The sequence below is a fragment of the Cherax quadricarinatus genome, chromosome 84, assembly GCF_038502225.1.
Source record: "Cherax quadricarinatus isolate ZL_2023a chromosome 84, ASM3850222v1, whole genome shotgun sequence".
NCBI lineage: Eukaryota > Metazoa > Arthropoda > Malacostraca > Decapoda > Parastacidae > Cherax > Cherax quadricarinatus.
Window position 1 is genome coordinate 3,238,083 of NC_091375.1, and position 14,835 is coordinate 3,252,917.

The following is a 14,835-nucleotide window of genomic DNA, read 5'->3' on the forward strand; positions in this document are numbered from 1 at the left end:
CATCCTCTGCTAGGAGTTTAGATCTTTTAATTACCATATCTTAAATCTGCCAAGCAATCATGGCGCCTAGTAGGCATACAGGTGTTGCTGAAAGTGGCAAGAAAAGGTATAAGCATTTAGGTCTTAGAATTAAAGAATGGGGTAAATATGAGTTTGTGTGATGACTGACTTGACTGATTTACTGACTGACTTAAAGCTAGATTTTTTCACTGAAGAGAACCCTGAAACAGTCTCTAGCACAGCTGATGCCTTACTGTCAATTGTATAACATACTGCGGGGTAAAACAGAACAGAAATCCATTACAGAATTTACGTAAACTCCAGTACAACCATCAACTTCAGTACCAGAACCTCTACCATCCACCTCAGCCCAGTAAGGCCACAGCGTAACTCTCCACAATCATCCATAAACACCAGCACCCACAATTTAAGGAAAGAAATACTATTACGTATTTCTTTTGCATTTGTAATCTTAAGCAGCAAAAACATCACAATACATCACGACAATGAACTACAATAACATATTCATTTTTATTTTTGTAAGATCAGTTGGTCTAAAAAAAAAAAGTTGTTTGGCTTTTTGGGGGCTACCAGGAATGCAACCCTATTTTTCCCACAAGTTCTTCAGTTTGTCTAACACAGTTTTAACTAAAATGGCGTTTTCAGGAACTTAATTAACGTGTTAAATGATGATCTACTGTATTTCCCTACATATTTGTGCACCAAACATTCATGAATTTTCACTATTTGTGAGGTTCTTGATTCCCTAATGCTCGTGAATGTGGAGGGCCTCTTGCATACATTAAAGTAATATCCTTTAAACAGGTGAATTGCAGATTTAAATTCCCCTCCTTCACTTACACTTTTTTCGCAATATTTTCTCTTGAATAAACAGAAAGGTGGATGAGGGGCTTGTACTGTGATTTGTAGACTGATAGTCTGATGCTAACCCTGTTCGTAGATTGACAGTCCGACGTTAACCTGGTTCATAGATTGATGGTCCGATGCTAACCCGGTTCGTAGATTGATAGTCCAATGTTAACCTGGTTCATAGATTGATAGTCTGTCACAAACCAGGTTTGAGCCTCTTGTCCATCCTTCTGTTTATTCACTGACAGTTGTTTATTACAACTGAATTTGAGTTCATTTTACCTCTTCTATTTAATGTTAATCTACCAATGCATGCTTACACACTTTCTTTTGTATATATGTATTTACTGTGCCTGAATCAAGTGTCAAATAATAAATATCTTTGTCTTTTACATTATAATTTTTGTATTCTATTTTTTGGAAATAATTAATCCATGATTTTGGGTTTTTGGTTACACAATTTATTATTTATATACTGTTTTAGTTCTTACTACGTACTGTCCTAGGTTACCAGTAATTTTATATTAACCTCTGAGAATTATTGTGCATTTTAAATAAAATTTCCAAGGAATAAACTCGTCCTATTTTGTTGGAGGCAAACTTTTCTATTACTCTTGGTCCAGTAGGCCTGCAGCAGTGCTCCTTCCTTCATACATGAATATGACCTGGGCCTACCTAGAATGGGGAGTAGGCCTGCTGCAAATGAAAATTTCAAACACTATTTTTGCCTGTAATACCTTTAATACTTGCTCTGCTTTAGTAACTGTTCACGTGTACAGTGGAACCCTGTGAATTTGCGGCTTTGAATTCGTGGCTTCAGTTATTTGCGGATTTTTCCTTAGAACCTAACTAATAATTGTTTGTGGAAATCCCAGCAAATTTGCAGATTTTTGGGGGGCTTTCTCGTGGCAATATACAATTTTTTATGCATTTTAACACTAAATATTAAGAAAAATATAATTTAATGATTTTGTAACATAAATATTAATGTAAATTAAGCAAAATTTCCATAAAAAATATAATGCTGTATAAATTTTTTAGTGCTGTTGAGAGAATGGTAGCCTTCATTATTGGTGAGTACCCATATATTTAACTTCACTTTCACAAAATTATTACCGTGTATTTACCACACGTCCATGCACGTTTTAAAAGGCGACTAAAATGCCAGGAGCAGGAGGCTAGTAATCCCTTCTCCTGTATACATTACTAAAGTTAAAAAGAGAAAGTTTTGTTTTTCTTTTTGGATACGGCTGGTTTGTTGAAAAATGAACATTTACCGTATGTATACCAAAGAAAATGGGGTTGCATGAATTACCGTATACCAAAGAAAATGGGCTTGCATGAATTATAGTACATATGAGGGGTAACATCAGTATTTTACATTCAAGCACTGCAGGAGATATAGCAGTATAATACTGTATACAGGTTTATCTTTATATTCTTTTTCTTTTTTAAGGGTGATATATGAAGATATATGAAGAGTAGGGGAGTTAGTAGATGGGGAGACAGAGGTTTTGGGTAGATGGCGAGAATATTTTGAGGAACTTTTAAATGTTGACGAAGAAAGGGAGGCGGTAATTTCATGCACTGGACAGGGAGGTATACTATCTTTTAGGAGTGAAGTAGAACAGGATGGGAGTGTGGGGGAGGTGCGCAAGGCATTACGTAGAATGAAAGGGGGTAAAGCAGCTGGAACTGATGGGATCATGACAGAAATGTTAAAAGCAGGGGAGGATATAATGTTGGAGTGGTTGGTATTTTTGTGCTTATGGGAGATTCTAAAGAAAAATTGCAAAGGTTAGTGGATGAGTTTGAGAATGTGTGTAAAGGTAGAAAGTTGAAAGTGAACATAGAAAAGAGTAAGGTGATGAGGGTATCAAATGATTTAGATAAAGAAAAATTGGATGTCAAATTGGGGAGGAGGAGTATGGAAGAAGTGAATGTTTTCAGATACGTGTACTTGGGAGTTGACGTGTCGGCGGATGGATTTATGAAGGATGAGGTTAATCATAGAATTGATGAGGGAAAAAAGGTGAGTGGTGCGTTGAGGTATATGTGGAGTCAAAAAACGTTATCTATGGAGGCAAAGAAGGGAATGTATGAAAGTATAGTAGTACCAACACTCTTATATGGATGTGAAGCTTGGGTGGTAAATGCAGCAGTGAGGAGACGGTTGGAGGCAGTGGAGATGTCCTGTCTAAGGGCAATGTGTGGTGTAAATATTATGCAGAAAATTCAGAGTGTGGAAATTAGGAGAAGGTGTGGAGTTAATAAAAGCATTAGTCAGAGGGCAGAAGAGGTGTTGTTGAGGTGGTTTGGTCATTTAGAGAGAATGGATCAAAGTAGAATGACATGGAAAGCATATAAATCTATAGGGGAAGGAAAGAGGGGTAGGGGTCGTCCTCGAAAGGGTTGGAAAGAGGGGGTAAAGGAGGTTTTGTGGGCGAGGGGCTTGGACTTCCAGCAAGCGTGCATGAACGTGTTAGATAGGAGTGAATGGAGACGAAGGATACTTGGGACCTGACGATCTGTTGGAGTGTGAGCAGGGTAATATTTAGTGAAGGGATTCAGGGAAACCGGTTATTTTCATATAGTCGGACTCGAGTCCTGGAAATGGGAAGTACAATGCCTGCACTTTAAAGGAGGGGTTTGGGATATTGGTAGTTTGGAGGGATATGTTGTGTATCTTTATACGTATATGCTTCTAAACTGTTGTATTCTGAGCACCTCTGCAAAAGCAGTGATAATGTGCGAGTGTGGTGAAAGTGTTGAATGATGATGAAAGTATTTTCTTTTTGGGGATTTTCTTTCTTTTTTGGGTCACCCTGCCTCAGTGGGAGACGGCCGACTTGTTGAAAAAAAAAAAAATGTATGAAAGAGGGGAAGGTACCTAGAGATTGGCAGAGAGCATGTATAGTCCCTTTATATAAAGGGAAGGGGGACAAAAGAGATTGTAAAAATTATAGAGGAATAAGTTTACTGAGTAAACCAGGAAAAGTGTACAGTAGGGTCATAATTGAAAGAATTAGAGGAAAGACAGAATGTAGGAATGCAGATGAGCAAGAAGGTTTCAGAGTGGGTAGGGGATGTTTAGATCAAGTGTTTACATTGAAGCATATATGTGAACAGTATTTAGATAAAGGTAGGGAAATTTTTATTTCATTTATGGATTTAGAAAAGGCATATGATAGAGTGGATAGGGGAGCAATGTGGCAGATGTTGCAAGTTTATGGAATAGGTGGTAAGTTACTAAATGCTGTAAAGAGTTTTTATGAGGATAGCGAGGCTCGGGTTAGGGTGTGTAGAAGAGAGGGAGACTACTTCCTGGTAAAAGTAGGTCTTAGACAGGGATGTGTAATGTCACCACGGTTGTTTAATATATTTATAGATGGGGTTGTAAAAGAAGTAAATGCTAGGGTGTTCAGGAGAGGGGTGGGAATATATTATGGGGAATCAAATACTAAATGGGAATTGACACAGTTGCTTTTTGCTGATGATACTGTGCTTATGGGAGACTAAAGAAAAATTGCAAAGGTTAGTGGACGAGTTTGGGAGTGTGTGTAAAAGTAGAAAGTTGAAAGTGAACATAGAAAAGAGTAAGGCAATGAGGGTATCAAACGATTTAGATATAGAAAAATTGGATATCAAATTGGGGAGGAGGAGTATGGAAGAAGTGAATGTTTTCAGATACTTGGGAGTTGATGTGTCAGCAGATGGATTTATGAAGGATGAGGTTAATCATAGAATTGATGAGGGAAAAAAGGCAAGTGGTGCATTGAGGTATATGTGGAGACAAAAAACATTGTCTATGGAGGCAAAGAAGGGAATGTATGAAAGTATAGTAGTACCAACACTCTTACATGGGTGTGAAGCTTGGGCTGTGACTGCAGCAGCAAGGAAGCAGTTGGAGGCAGTGGAGATGTCCTGTCTAAGGGCAATGTGTGGTGTAAACATTATGCAGAAAACTCGGAGTGTGAAAATTAGGAGAAAGTGTGGAGCTAATAAAAGTATTAGTCAGAGGGCTGAAGAGGGGTTGTTGAGGTGGTTTGGTCATTTAGAGAGAATGGATCAAAGTAGAATGACATGGAGAGCATTTAAATCTGTAGGGTAAGGAAGGCGGGGTAGGGGTCGTCCTTGAAAAGGTTGGAAGGAAGAGGTAAGGGAGGTTTCGTGGGCGAGGGGCTTGGACTTACAGCAGGCGTGCGTGAGCATGTTCGATAGGAGTGAATGGAGACGAATGGTATTTGGGACCTGACGATCTGTTGGAGTGTGAGCAGGGTAATATTTAGTGAAGGGATTCAGGGAAACTGGTTATTTTTATATAGCTGGACTTGAGTCCTAGAAATGGGAAGTACAATGCCTGTGCTCTAAAGGAGGGGTTCGAGATATTGACAGTTTTGAGGGATATGTTGTGTATCTTTATACGTATATGCTTCTAAGCTGTTGTGTTCTGAGCACCTCTGCAAAAACAGTGATTATGTGTGAGTGAGGTGAAAGAGTTGAATGATGATGAAAGTATTTTCTTTTTGGGGATTTTTTCTTCCTTTTTGGGTCACCCTGCCTTGGTGGGAGACGGCCGACTTGTTAAAAAAAAAAAAAATATGAAGCCGAGTTTGAAATTAAATTAAAGTGTTTTGGAGGCATATTTAGGGTTTAAACTATAATAATGGGCATTTATAGGCATTTTTTAACCATGTCCAGTATTCATGGTTTTTCCAAATTTGCAGGTAGTCTTGGAACGTAACCCCTGCGAATTTGGGGGGACTATTGTAATGCCTCCCATACTTGCTCCATTTTTTAAAACAGCTTTTACCATTTGAAAAATTTGTTGACAAAACAACAGACTATTTGCCAAGATCTATCAATCCTCTACACACCTCACAAATTTACCTTCTTTACTTTTATATGGCTTCTAAGTTAATAAAATATTTACAAATTAAACTTGGCTAATTAAGAAAACTCTCAGAACTCATCAAAGGTGAAAAATGGTATATGCCCTGAGCTGTACCTAAGTGACTTTTTCCTCATCAAAGGTATTCAGTGTAAGTAGTAGTGGAGGCTTGATCCTCCACCTTCCAATCCCAGCTGGTTTCTCAACACTCAGGTTGATTGTGATCTTATGTTATAAGTAATATCTGAGGACTTTAAAGCCTCTACTATACTTAGAAATATTATGGGAGATTATACTTACCAAGCATCATGGACCTGTGTTTCTCCTCCTCAAAACGCAGGGCCGAGTCATCTCTTTCACGCTGCAACTTTTCAGTAAAACGTTTAAGAGAGGAAATTTCTTGATCTTTCTTGAGCTCGAGCTCATCCTTCTCCATCTTCAGAGAATGGATGGTTGAATTCAATTTGTCTTCTAGCTCAGACTGCAAATTATTCTGAAAATATAATTACAATTAGTGTTGAAAGTGAACATACTCCCTCCATCACACTGGAGGGAGGGAGTATGGAAGTAAATGTGTTCAGATATTTGGGAGTAGATTTGTGAGCAGATGGATTTATGAAGGAAGAGGTTAACTGTAGAAGTGAAAAAAAAAGGCGAGTGATGCATTGAGGTATTTGTGGAGACAAAAAAAGTTATCCATGGCAGCAAAGAAGGGAATGTATGTAGTGGTACCAACACTCTTATATGAACATGGAGCATGGGTTGTAAATGCTGCAGTGAGGAGGAAGCTGGAAGTGGTGGAGATGTCGTGTCTAAGGGTAGCGTGTGGTTTAAATATTATGTAGAGAACTTGTAATATGGAAATTAAGAGATGTGAGGTTACAAAAAGTATTATTAAGAGGGATGAAGAGGGGTTATTGAGGTGGTTTGGTCATTTACAGAGGTTGGAGCAAAATAAAATGACTTGGAGGGTGTATAAATCTGTAGTGGAGGGGAGGAGGGGTAGGGGTCACTAAGAAAGGATGGAGGGAGGGGGTAAAACAGGTTTTGTGTGCAAGGGGCTTGGACATGCAGCAGGCATGTGTGAGCGTGTTGGATAGGAGTGAATGGCACTGAATGGTTGTTGGGACCTGATGACTTGTTGGAGTGTGAGCAGGATAATATATTGTGAAGAGATTCAGGGAAGTATACTGCATGAACTTTCAAGTAAGCACCTCTGCAAAGATAGTGATTGCATGTGAATGATGGTGAAAGTGGCCATCTCCCACTGTGCCTCGGTGGGAGATGGCCAACGTGATGAAATTTTTTTTTTTATATATATACGTACTAGGTGTTACTGATGTTAGTATGTACAAACTCTTACTGAAACATTATAAACAATTAAGACAAACTTAACTCAGATAAAGTGCTTACCTTTTCCTTGCGTAAGTCATCTATAGTTTCTTCCTGCTGATCACGTAATGCCATCATCGCCTTTTTATGCTCTGTTTCCTTCTCATCCAAGCGGCGTTCCAATACAGTTCTTGCTTCCCGAAGCTTGGTCAGCTCACCCTCAAGTTCACGTTGGAGTTTATTCATCTAAAATAATCACAAAATTATCACATATACCAAATTACGTGAGGTACTCGTTAAAAAAATATGCATATTACTATTATAATTATTCTTCTTTCTTTCAACAAACTGGCCATATCCCACCGAGGCAGGGTGGCCCAAAAAGAAAAACAAAAGTTGCTCTTTTTATATTTAGTAATTTATACAGGAGAAGGGGTTACTAGCCCCTTGCTCCCGGCATTTTAGCCGCCTCTTACAACACGCATGGCTTACGGAGGAAGAATTCTGTTCCACTTCCCCATGGAAGTAAGAGGAAATAAACAAGAACAAGAACTAGTAAGAAAATAGAAGAAAACCCAGAGGGGTGTGTATATATATGCTTATACATGTATGTGTAGCGTGACCTAAGTGTAAGTAGAAGTAGCAAGACATACCTGAAACCTTGCATGTTCATGAGACAAAAATGGACACCAGCAATCCTACCATCATGTAAAACAATTACAGGCTTTCGTTTTACACTCACTTGGCAGGACGGTAGTACCTCCCTGGGTGGTTGCTGTCTACTAACCTACTACCTACAATTATTATAATTATGAAGCATTAAACTTCTGGGGGATCATTTTACACTAGGAAATGGGAGATAATTAGGTTTGATCCAAGGAAGGAGAAGATAACTCTAATTCTATTGATCAAGAGCCCTTCATCAGCATCAAGGCACCCCTCCCATGGAAGGAATAAATAAGAATAACCAAGTTTATTGTCAAGATTAATAAAGAAAGTCCAAGACTTAACACACTACAAGTTACACACACATTCACAAATGCAGCACTCAGAAACCAATTAACATTTTACAAGAGCTAGGCTGCTGTATGAATAAGCATGAACAACAATTCTGGGTATAATTTTTTCTACATAAATACCACAGTAATAAAAAAGAAAGATGAATGCAATGTTGGTATTTTATCCCATTTGTTTCCACCTTGATAATAAGGAGAAACACCAGCAGTAACTGAAGTTAATATGCAAATCAGAATAAAGTTTAAGCTGTCAAATTATTCAAAGATTAAGAAGGGAAGAAATCCACTTCACCTGTGTATGGAGTCGTTCTTTATCAGAATTCAACTGCTGATTCTCCTTCTCCAGTTGAGAACGACGAGCTTCATTGTTTGACCATTTCTTCTCGAGGGACGAGGCAAAACTCTCCAAGCTCTGTTTCTCTGCCTTCAGTGTTGCCAATGATTCCCGCAGCACACTCAACTCCTTATCTGCCCCTGACAGTCGTACCTGCAGAATGAGCAATCAGTAACAAGTATTTCTTTACTAATATGAACTAGAGAAACAGTTAAAGGCTTTCATACACTAATATATTATACAAAAGACTGGACTGATATGTTTGTCTACTGTTAAATGCTTGACAATATTTATATTGTCAAATTTTATGTTCCAAGGTCTTGCCTGAAATACTATACATCACTAAGTTTTTTATTTAAAATTTGTACACAAAGTTAACCCTTCTGTAATATCATTCAACACTTTCACTATCACCCATACATAATCACTGTCTTTGCAGAGGCACTCAGATACAACAGTTTAGATGTCCCTCCAAACTGCCAATATCCCAAACCTCTCCTTTAAAGTGCAGACATTGTACTTCCCATTTCCAGGACTCAAGTCCGACTAACCGGTTTCCCTGAATCCCTTCACAAAATATTACCCTGCTCACACTCCATTATTATTGATATAATTAGCATGTATAGTCCCTTTATATAAAGGGAAAGGGGACAAAAGAGACTGTAAAAATTATAGAGGAATAAGCTTACTGAGTATACCAGGAAAAGTGTACGGTAGGGTTATAATTGAAAGAATTAGAGGTAAGACAGAATGTAGGATTGCGGATGAGCAAGGAGGTTTTAGAGTGGGTAGGGGATGTGTAGATCAGGTGTTTACATTGAAGCATATATGTGAACAGTATTTAGATAAAGATAGGGAAGTTTTTATTGCATTTATGGATTTAGAAAAGGCATATGATAGAGTGGATAGAGGAGCAATGTGGCAGATGTTGCAAGTATATGGAATAGGTGGTAAGTTATTAAATGCTGTAAAGAGTTTTTATGAGGATAGTGAGGCTCAGGTTAGGGTGTGTAGAAGAGAGGGAGACTACTTCCCGGTAAAAGTAGGTCTTAGACAGGGATGTGTAATGTCACCATGGTTGTTTAATATATTTATAGATGGGGTTGTAAAGGAAGTAAATGCTAGGGTGTTTGGGAGAGGGGTGGGATTAAATTATGGGGAATCAAATTCAAAATGGGAATTGACACAGTTACTTTTTGCTGATGATACTGTGCTTATGGGAGATTCTAAAGAAAAATTGCAAAGGTTAGTGGATGAGTTTGGGAATGTGTGTAAAGGTAGAAAGTTGAAAGTGAACATAGAAAAGAGTAAGGTGATGAGGGTGTCAAATGATTTAGATAAAGAAAAATTGGATATCAAATTGGGGAGGAGGAGTATGGAAGAAGTGAATGTTTTCAGATACTTGGGAGTTGACGTGTCGGCAGATGGATTTATGAAGGATGAGGTTAATCATAGAATTGATGAGGGAAAAAAGGTGAGTGGTGCGTTGAGGTATATGTGGAGTCAAAAAACGTTATCTATGGAGGCAAAGAAGGGAATGTATGAAAGTATAGTAGTACCAACACTCTTATATGGGTGTGAAGCTTGGGTGGTAAATGCAGCAGCGAGGAGACGGTTGGAGGCAGTGGAGATGTCCTGTTTAAGGGCAATGTGTGGTGTAAATATTATGCAGAAAATTCGGAGTGTGGAAATTAGGAGAAGGTGTGGAGTTAATAAAAGTATTAGTCAGAGGGCAGAAGAGGGGTTGTTGAGGTGGTTTGGTCATTTAGAGAGAATGGATCAAAGTAGAATGACATGGAAAGCATATAAATCTATAGGGGAAGGAAGGCGGGGTAGGGGTCGTCCTCGAAAGGGTTGGAGAGAGGGGGTAAAGGAGGTTTTGTGGGTAAGGGGCTTGGACTTCCAGCAAGCGTGCGTGAGCGTGTTAGATAGGAGTGAATGGAGACGAATGGTACTTGGGACCTGACGATCTGTTGGAGTGTGAGCAGGGTAATATTTAGTGAAGGGATTCAGGGAAACCGGTTATTTTCATATAGTCGGACTTGAGTCCTGGAAATGGGAAGTACAATGCCTGCACTTTAAAGGAGGGGTTTGGGATATTGGCAGTTTGGAGGGATATGTTGTGTATCTTTATGTGTGTATGCTTCTAGACTGTTGTATTCTGAGCACCTCTGCAAAAACAGTGATAATGTGCGAGTGTGGTGAAAGTGTTGAATGATGATGAAAGTATTTTCTTTTTGGGGATTTTCTTTCTTTTTTTTTGGGTCACCCTGCCTCGGTGGGAGACGGCCGACTTGTTGAAAAAAAAAAAAAAAAAATTAGTATTATTATTACTCTTTTTTTTTTTTAAACCTCAGTGGCTGTCTCCTACTCAGGAAGGATGACCACAAAAAAAGGAAACACATTCATCATCTTTCATTCAATTGCAGTCTTGCCAGAAGTGTAGTGACATCACAATTCAGATTACTCTCAGAGTGCAACATCTCCACCCCTCCTTCAGAGTGTAGGCATAGTCATATACAGTCGGGTCCCTCTTTATGGCGTTTCGCCTTACGGTGTTCCACTAATATGGCAATTTCGAATTATGACCAAAACTCGCTATACGGCTCCGTCTTTCTAAGACGGCGCGCCCCACCCTGTTTGTTTAAATTCTCTGTGAGCACATCTCTATGTCTAGAAACTTTCCATAATTTCAAGTGTTTTAAAGTTATTGCATATTTTATATATACAGCCTCTCCTCACTTAATGACGGAGTTCCGTCCCTGAGCCCACGTCATTAAGTGAGAAGCATACTATAATGGTAGCGAGTTTGTGTCAGTCATCTTTGATATTGTTTTAATGTCACCGTTGCACCATTTACAACATTTCTGGTATATATTTAAATGTTTATACAGTATTATTTATTTATTAATACACTGGCCAATTCCTACGAAGGCAGGGTGGCCCAAAAAAAGAAAAACTTTCACCATCATTCACTCCATCGCTGTCTTGCCAGAAGGGTGTTTTACAGCACAGTTTTTAAACTGCAACATTAACACCCCTCCTTCAGAGTGCAGGCACTGTACTTCCCATTTCCAGGACTCAAGTCCGGCCTGCCAGTTTCCCTGAATCCCTTCATAAATGTTACTTTGCTCACACTCCAACAGAACGTCAAGTATTAAAAACCATTTGTTTCCATTCACTCCTATCAAACATGCTCACGCATGCCCGCTGGAAGTCCAAGCCCCTCGCACACAAAACCTCCTTTACCCTCTCCCTCCAACCTTTCCTAGGCCGACCCCTACCCCACCTTCCTTCCGCTACAGACTGATACACTCTTGAAGTCATTCTGTTTCGCTCCATTCTCTCTACATGTCCGAACCACCTCAACAACCCTTCCTCAGCCCTCTGGACAACAGCTTTGGCAATCCCGCACCTCCTCCTAACTTCCAAACTACGAATTCTCTGCATTATATTCACACCACACATTGCCCTCAGACATGACATCTCAACTGCCTCCAGCCTTCTCCTCGCTGCAACATTCATCACCCATGCTTCACACCCATATACAGTAGTATACTGTATATTGAAATAAATAGAATAGAAGAAATTGGCTCTAATATACATTATTTAGGTATGAATACTGATCAGAGCCTGCCATAAGTCTGAGGCATCGGCAAATGAGTACGTCACTAAGTGAGGAGAGGATGTACTCTGATGATTATACTTACGTGTACCTGTATCTAAATATACTTACACAATGTGCCGGCATGCAGGTGCACATTAAAATCACTAAGTGTGTCCCTCTAGTCTTAATGCCATAGTAATAATACTAGTATGTAATACTAATCAATCTTGGGCACATTAAATGTCTTATTTTACATTAATACATTATGTTTGGGTGGCCCGGTGGCCTGGTGGCTAAAGCTCCCGATTCACACACGGAGGGCCCGGGTTCGATTCCCGGCGGGTGGAAATTCCGACACGTTTCCTTACACCTATTGTCCTGTTCACCTAGCAGCAAATAGGTACCTGGGTGTTAGTCGACTGGTGTGGGTCGCATCCTGGGGGACAAGATTAAGGACCCCAATGGAAATAAGTTAGACAGTCCTCGATGACGCACTGACTTTCTTGGGTTATCCTGGGTGGCTAACCCTCCGGGGTTAAAAATCCGAACAAAATCTTATCTTATCTTATCTTATGTTAATCTTTACAAAAATGATTTTTTGTGAATATTTTTGGGTGTCTGGAAAGGATAATTGTTTTTTTTTTCTTTTTTTTTTTCAACAAGTCGGCAGTCTCCCACCGAGGCAGGGTGACCCAAAAAAGAAAGAAAATCCCCAAAAAGAAAATACTTTCATCATCATTCAACACTTTCACCTCACTCACACATTATCACTGCTTTTGCAGAGGTGCTCAAAATACAACAGTTTAGAAGCATATACGTATAACGATACACAACATATCCCTCCAAACTGCCAATATCCCAAACCCCTCCTTTAACCCTTTGAGGGTTTTCGTCGTACTAGTACGTCTTATGCGTAGGGGTTTTTGACGTACTAGTACGCATAAATTCTAGCGGCCTCAAATCTCGCGCGAAAAGGCTGATAGGCCTATGTGTGAGAGAATGGGTCTGCGTGGTCAGTGTGCGCGGTAGAAAAAAAATCTGGGACCCAGTGGTGCATTGTGGGAATGCCCTCTTAGTAAACAATGTCCACCATGCCTCGCGGTAAGAAGCTCCTCACTCCTCGGCGAATTGGGACACTTTTGTTCCCCAGTGACAGTTCTAATAGTGATGGAAGTGCCAGTGAAGATGAGTTTCGTGGTTTTAGTGAGGTTTTGACCGAAACTAATGACCATAATATCGGTAATAGTGAAGAAAACCCAGACGACCCTCAGCCTTCCACCTCTGGTGCTGGGCCCTCGTGTTCACGTTCAGTTGTTCCAGAACCCAAGAGGAAACTTCTATTTTCCCAAATCCCAGACTCAGATGAGAGCATGGGTGATGATAGTGATAGTGAATATGAACTACAAGCTCTTCAAACTAGTTCCAGTAGTGATAGTGAAGTGCAATATTCCCCAGTGAAGCGTCAGTATATACGACGATATATGCGCTCTGGAAGTGTGCCATATGTTATACCAAGGGGAAGGAGTGTATCTCGGAGTACATCCCGTGGCTGTACAACAGGAACAGACAGTGAAAATGACGAAGATACTGTTGCAATTGGGATGGAAAATGTGCGTGGTGGTAGTGGTGCCGGCGGTGAGGCACCAGCAGTGGGCCATGCTGCCACCCACGCTGCCAGCCACGCCGCTGCCTCAGCTGATCTAGAACAAAGGCCACCATCCCCCACTCCCCCACCACACCAGCCTCCACAACCACAACCTCCACAACCACAACCACCTGTCATTGTCCAGTACCCACCAGCAGACCGCACCTGGGATTGGCAGGAAGCTGTCAATTTTGTTCCAAATCCCCACCAGTTTGATGGCAGCCAAAGTGGAATACGGCCATCTTGTGCACTTGGGAACAATGCCACTGAACTGGAATGTTTCGAGTTATTCTTTGACGAACCACTGATGAAAAGTATTGTCATGGAAAGCAACACATACTACGAGTACACCATGGCAAACACAATACTTTCACCAAAATCACGTCTACACCAATGGAAGGAGGCAACTGTGGCTGAGATGTATCTTTTCTTTGCCACAATAATGCTTATGCCACATGTGTATAAGCACAAAGTGAAATCATACTGGTCAACAGACCCCCTGATTGCAACACCAGGTTTCAGTGATATAATGCCAGTGAATCGATTTGTGCTAATGTTACGTATGCTTCACTTCTCAGATAAAACCAGGCCTGACAGAACTGACAGGTTATATAAGATTAGGAATGTGTTTGTGTATCTGAAACAGAAATTCAGTACTCATTTTTATCCCTTCAGGAAGCTTGTAATTGACGAGTCTTTGATTCTGTTCAAAGGAAGACTCTCTTTCAAGCAGTACATACCAAGCAAGAGGAAATGCTTTGGTATAAAGTTGTTTGTGCTTTGTGATTGTTACAGTGGTCTGGTATTGGATATTATTGTGTACACTGGAAGTTATACATTGCAAAATACCAGGAAGTTATTGGGCATCTCAGGTGATGTGGTTCGAACAATGATAGAACCATACCTTGGTAAGGGGCATATATTATATACAGATAACTGGTACACAAGCCCCTCACTCAGTGATTTTTTGCGAGTGAACATGACAGATGTGTGTGGCACAGTGCGTGCAAATCGAAAACATATGCCCAGGTTTGATGCTGGCACTCGCAGAGGTGAGGTGCAGGCGTTTGCTGCCAATGACATCATGGCATTTCGGTGGCATGACAAACGAGATGTCACACTGTTGTCATCAATTCACCC

General features: G+C 40.1%; 2 protein-coding genes across 8 annotated transcripts in view; one reads left to right on the plus strand and one right to left on the minus strand.

Annotated features, from left to right (window-relative positions):
• LOC138855181 (uncharacterized) overlaps nt 1-14,835 on the plus strand; it is a 204,225-nt gene that overhangs the window by 171,122 nt on the left and 18,268 nt on the right. The gene's annotated exons all lie outside the window — the stretch shown is intronic.
• Nucleotides 1-14,835, minus strand: part of LOC128704241 (rootletin) — a 504,072-nt gene that overhangs the window by 72,805 nt on the left and 416,432 nt on the right. For all 6 annotated transcript variants that reach the window (XM_070102946.1, XM_070102947.1, XM_070102942.1 and 3 more), the window contains exons 18-20: nt 8,402-8,596; nt 7,175-7,339; nt 6,062-6,254 (exon numbers count right to left, since the gene is read on the minus strand). In XM_070102946.1, coding sequence (XP_069959047.1) covers nt 6,062-6,254; nt 7,175-7,339; nt 8,402-8,596 — 553 coding nt within the window. The remainder of the gene's footprint in view (nt 1-6,061; nt 6,255-7,174; nt 7,340-8,401; nt 8,597-14,835) is intronic.